General features: G+C 36.8%; 2 protein-coding genes across 4 annotated transcripts; both read right to left on the reverse strand.

Annotated features, from left to right (window-relative positions):
- Positions 1–575: 575 nt before the first annotated feature.
- LOC144549277 (uncharacterized) lies at positions 576–1,174 on the reverse strand. Its single transcript, XM_078297998.1, has 3 exons — positions 1,100–1,174; positions 887–1,019; positions 576–802 (listed from the first exon to the last, which is right to left on the reverse strand). Exons 2-3 carry the CDS (start codon positions 999–1,001, stop codon positions 576–578), a joined length of 342 nt encoding a protein of 113 aa, XP_078154124.1. The 5' UTR covers positions 1,002–1,019; positions 1,100–1,174.
- Positions 1,175–1,417: 243 nt separating this feature from the next.
- Positions 1,418–3,219, reverse strand: LOC144549544 (uncharacterized). Of its 3 annotated transcripts, none has more exons than XM_078298310.1 (2): positions 2,702–3,219; positions 1,418–2,393 (listed from the first exon to the last, which is right to left on the reverse strand). In XM_078298310.1, exon 2 carries the CDS (start codon positions 2,386–2,388, stop codon positions 1,456–1,458), a length of 933 nt encoding a protein of 310 aa, XP_078154436.1. In that variant the 5' UTR covers positions 2,389–2,393; positions 2,702–3,219; the 3' UTR covers positions 1,418–1,455. The 3 variants fall into 3 exon arrangements, with proteins under 3 accessions (XP_078154436.1, XP_078154435.1, XP_078154434.1); XM_078298309.1 differs by having other exon boundaries at positions 2,698–2,747; XM_078298308.1 differs by having other exon boundaries at positions 1,419–2,393; positions 2,706–3,219.
- Positions 3,220–3,512: the final 293 nt, after the last annotated feature.

Below are 3,512 nucleotides of genomic sequence, written 5' to 3' on the forward strand. Positions count from 1 at the left end.
TATTATTTTTTTTTTTGTTATTTTTTGTTTTTTTTTATTTCCAATTGGTAAGAACTGTAACAAACAAATATAATATTAAACTCATTTTATTCATATATTTTTCTCTCACCTTAATTGGTATGAAACGTGACCTAGTGACGAAAACTCATATTTTTTTGTTTTAATTGGTACGTACCAAGAATTTAACATCAAATATCAACTAATTCACAAAACAACAAAAACATGAAATATCTAAAGCACTACATAACATCAAATATGAAATATCTCAAGTATGACATAAAACATCTAAAATACTACATAAACATCAAATATGTAACATCTCAAGTACGACATAAAACATCTAAAGTACTACATAAACATCAAATATGAAATATCTCAAGTACGACATAAAAACAAAATATCTAAAGTACGACATAATATCCTAAAACATCATATCTACTAGTCATCTCCGAGATCATCCCTGCTGTCATCATGAGTATCGGGGTGCAAGGTAGAACCTCCCTGTGAGAATATAACTAAAATTTTTATGGATGACCTTATTAAATTCAAACATACCCAAAAATTGGATTCCGTACCTAATGAGATGAAGAACCCGCCATGGTACGCCTCATCTCTTCCATGAATTCCATGAATTGGTTGAGCTGTGGTTGAATAATGCCTAACACCTGACCTGAAATCGCATTTATGTCTTCTTGCCTGAGAGGAGGCGGCCCCGAAGTATACGAGTGCGATTGCGATTCAGCTCGCGATTGTGAAGAAGACGCCCGAGACCCCCCTGAACGATACATCGATCTCGTCTTGCCTGAAACATTACAAAAAAATAATAATTAGTGTTACATTACAATTTTAAATACAAATTTATAAAATTTAAGTATGTGTATTTTACCTAGAGCACCGAGACCGTAGTTGTCGCCGTGAGCATTATTGTCTGTGTTGGCATACCAAATGTCTTCGTCAAAAGAGGGCCAAAGAGCTTCATCAGGCCCATACTTTGCGCTCATATCCTGATTGTATTTGTCCTGCAAAATTTATAAAATAAAACAAATAAAAAACGTACAAAAAGAATGAATATTATTAAAAAATTGTTATGTTATATTACCCGTGCCCTTTTCGCCCTCTCGGAACAAAGTTGCCCCGTCTTCTTGTTGGTATGTGTCGGCGTGAACAGCTCGTCAGACCATCCTTCCACAAATTATTCAGCTCATCCACAAGAGGCTGCAGGTAGATGTCAATGCTTCTAGTGGGACTATTGGGCCCTGGTATCAACAAGGATAGAAATATGTTATTGTCGCGCATCACCAGAGCTGGAGGAAGGTTATAAACAACTAGAAATACCGGCCAATTGGTGTAAGATCGACCCCCTATATTGAAAGGAGAGAAACCATCTGAAGAAAACCCAATATACACATTTCTAGGGTCTGCTGCAAAATCTGGGTTCAAATGATTAAATTCTTTCTAGGCTTCACCATCGGCAGGATGAACCATGACCCCTTCTTTTTCCCGCTTTCCTTCTTTATGCCAACGCATTTGTTCTGCGGTTGTCGAAGACAAAAACAGCCTTAGCAACCTTGGAGTGATTGGAAGATACCGCAAAATTTTATACGGTATACGCTTCGTGGGCTTTAAATGGTTGTCTGGTTTGAAACGATCATGTCCACAGACATCACACTTCTCTTTAGAAATATTATTATCACCGTAGTACAACATGCAATCATTCGGACAAGCATGGATCTTCACATGACTTAATCCCAACCCTTTCACCAATTTCTTGCATTGATATTGATTTGGAGGCAACCTATTCTCTTTCAGAAGCCATTTCTTCACGGCTGATAGGATGCGATTGAATCCCTCCTTAGTTATGCCGCAGTCAGATTTAATGCTAAGGAGTTCGGTAACACAAGCAAGTACCGTATGTTCCTTGTCACAACCATCCCATAGCGGCTCCTCGGCAGCGTTCATCATGTTATAGAACTCCTGAGCTTTCGAATTCGGTTGTTCCCAATCAAAAGAAGGACCAGCAGCATCAACAACTATTTCAATCATATCATTTTGACACTCCACCTCAACACTCTCTTCAATGACCGTCTCTTCAACGACAGTTTGGCTATGTTCTCCTAATCCAACGTTCACACACTCACCATGCATGGTCCAAGTCTCATAATAAAGTCTAAAACCCGATTTCAGCAAATGTTTTCCGATTGTATACCTATCCCACCATCTAGTACACCCACAATTGGCACAATGACACTTGATGCGATTTTTCTTATCAACATTATTTGGAATGGAAAACGCATAATTAAAAAATTCCTCCACACCATTCACAAATACTGGATTGACCTTCTTTTCCACGTAACGAGGACCGTACATCCAACTACGATCACCCTCCATTCCTCCTAATTATGACATATACATCTATAAGATATTGTATACACATGACATAAATGCAATAATTAATGCATGCCATTTTAATTTAGATTGACAAATCTCAAATCCTAACTACACCTTAGTTCATTCAATTTAAAGGAAATAAAAATCCAGATCTATACTTTAGACCCTCCAGATATCATTAATTGATAACGGACCCTCTAAAGCAAGTCATGGAAGAAACACAAAATCAAATTAAGTGTTGCATCATCCATGCAACAGGACTTGTATACAGCCATACAAGCGGCATCTACATAAGTTATGAATTTAAACATACGTACCAGAGAGAGAGAGAGAGATGACGCTTCCCTTGCCTTGCCTTGATTAGTTCTAAATAAAATAAAATGCACACAAGGTCAAAACTAAGCTTAAAGTTATGCCATGTTTACTTATTTGACACTTCAATGAAATAATGACATTAAATATTAATAAATTCAAACTCATTAGTCTTTTGGGGCTTACATAGGGTCGGTGTACAATCCTATCCCACTCTTTGAATGCTGTCTCAGTAGTGAAGAAATGTATGTGGATCTAGTATTTAAGAAAAATTCGGCAGCATTTCCCCTTAGTTCCCCGAGTACGCGTTAGAAACACATCCTTTCGGACATGTAATTCAATACGTACTCGTAGGAACAACAAGGGAAAATGATACCAAATTTTTCTTAAACACTAGATCCACATACATTTCTTCACCTCCTAGATGAGACAAAGCATTCAAAGAGCAGTCCCAAAACGGGGACTATTCAAAATTAATCCCTATTGAATTAATTTTGAACGGGTATAAACCTAAAAGGCACACTAGCTATAAGTTCCGGTTTAGTTGGATTATAACATAATACTATATTAATATAATATAATTAAAAAAGATAGAAAACTTGCCTGATTACAAGCAGTTACTCTCTTGAGTTACTCCCTTGAAGATCGAGCCTTCTACTCTTCTTCTTTCTTCCCAAGATTAACCTAACTTTTACAACTTCCCAAGCAAATTGAAATTCAGAACAAGAGCAAAGGTAAACCCCCTAAACCCTAAAAAAGTTGTTCGTAATTTTAATAAATATTGATAAAAATAAATTCTCCCCATCCTTGCT

The sequence above is a fragment of the Carex rostrata genome, chromosome 35 (genome assembly GCF_964058835.1).
Source record: "Carex rostrata chromosome 35, lpCarRost1.2, whole genome shotgun sequence".
Lineage (NCBI taxonomy): Eukaryota > Viridiplantae > Streptophyta > Magnoliopsida > Poales > Cyperaceae > Carex > Carex rostrata.

Excerpts from the sequence above, each read along its gene's own strand:
- LOC144549544 (XM_078298310.1), bottom strand. The coding sequence starts at position 2,388 with ATGGAGGGTGATCGTAGTTGGATGTACGGTCCTCGTTACGTGGAAAAG.
- LOC144549277 (XM_078297998.1), bottom strand. The coding sequence starts at position 1,001 with ATGAGCGCAAAGTATGGGCCTGATGAAGCTCTTTGGCCCTCTTTTGAC. Across the intron at positions 803-886 it reads CTACGGTCTCGGTGCTCTAG|GCAAGACGAGATCGATGTAT; the intron begins GTAAAATACACA and ends GTAATGTTTCAG.